The following is a 970-nucleotide window of genomic DNA, read 5'->3' on the forward strand; positions in this document are numbered from 1 at the left end:
GCATTTCAGCACTCAAGTCCATAAGGTCCATCAAGTCCAACCATCCCCCAGCACTGCCAAGGCCACCACTATCCCATGTCCCCAAGTGCCACATCCACATGGCTTTTAAATCCCACCAGGGGTGGCGACTCCACCACTGACCTGGGCAGCTGTGCCAGGGCTGGACAGCCCTTTCCAGGAAGGAATTTTCCCTGATGTCCAATCTAAACCTCCCCTGGCACAGCCCGAGGCCGTTCCCTCTCCTCCTGTCCCTTGTTCCCTGGAGCAGAGCCCGACTCCCCCCCGGCTCCCCCCTCCTGTCAGGGAGTTGCAGAGCCAGAAGGTCCCCCCTGAGCCTCCTTTTCTCCAGGTTGAGCCCCCCCAGCTCCCTCAGCCCTTCCTGCTGCTCCAGCCCCTTCCCAGCTCCGTTCCCTTCCCTGCACACGCTCCAGCCCCTCCATGTCCTTCCTGAACTGAGGGGCCCAGAACTGGACACAGCCCTGGAGGGGCCTCAGCGGTGCCAGCACAGGGGGACAATCCCTGCCCTGGGCCTGTGCCCACTCTGGGTGTGACACAGCCCAGGTGCCCTTGGCCTCCTGCCCACCTGGGCACACCTGGGCTCATGTCCAGCCGCTGTCACCAGCACTCCCAAGTCCTTTTCCGGGTCCCTCACGGTCTCTGACCCCATCCCGATGGAAGGCTGGCAGGAGTGGGCGCTGCACCCCGGCCTGCCACCGAATCACCTCACCACCGAATCACCTCACCGTTGCTCTGAGCCGCCTACGCATCCCCATGTCCCCCCTCGGCTGTCATTGCTCCATCCTGAACCCTTCCAGCCCAACAGCCTGTCCTGGCCATCCATTCGTGATGGACCAAGGCGGGTCATGGACACATGGCTGGAAATGCTCTGTCGAAACATCCCAGAAAAGATAATCCTGGAATAACTGATTGTGGTGGGTCAATCCTGGTGGGACACCTGGTGCCCACTAAA

At 61.8% G+C, this 970-nt stretch overlaps 1 protein-coding gene across 1 annotated transcript in view; it reads right to left on the bottom strand.

Moving 5' to 3' along the window:
• The window catches only part of RYK (receptor-like tyrosine kinase), a 50,111-nt gene extending 49,444 nt beyond the window's left edge, over positions 1 to 667 (bottom strand). Inside the window, exon 1 of the mRNA XM_027650462.1 lies at positions 584 to 667. Coding sequence (XP_027506263.1) covers positions 584 to 667 — 84 coding nt within the window. The remainder of the gene's footprint in view (positions 1 to 583) is intronic.
• Between the last annotated feature and the right edge of the window lie 303 nt (positions 668 to 970).

Source organism: Corapipo altera, unplaced genomic scaffold (assembly GCF_003945725.1).
Source record: "Corapipo altera isolate COAL_440 unplaced genomic scaffold, ASM394572v1 54, whole genome shotgun sequence".
Taxonomy (NCBI): domain Eukaryota; kingdom Metazoa; phylum Chordata; class Aves; order Passeriformes; family Pipridae; genus Corapipo; species Corapipo altera.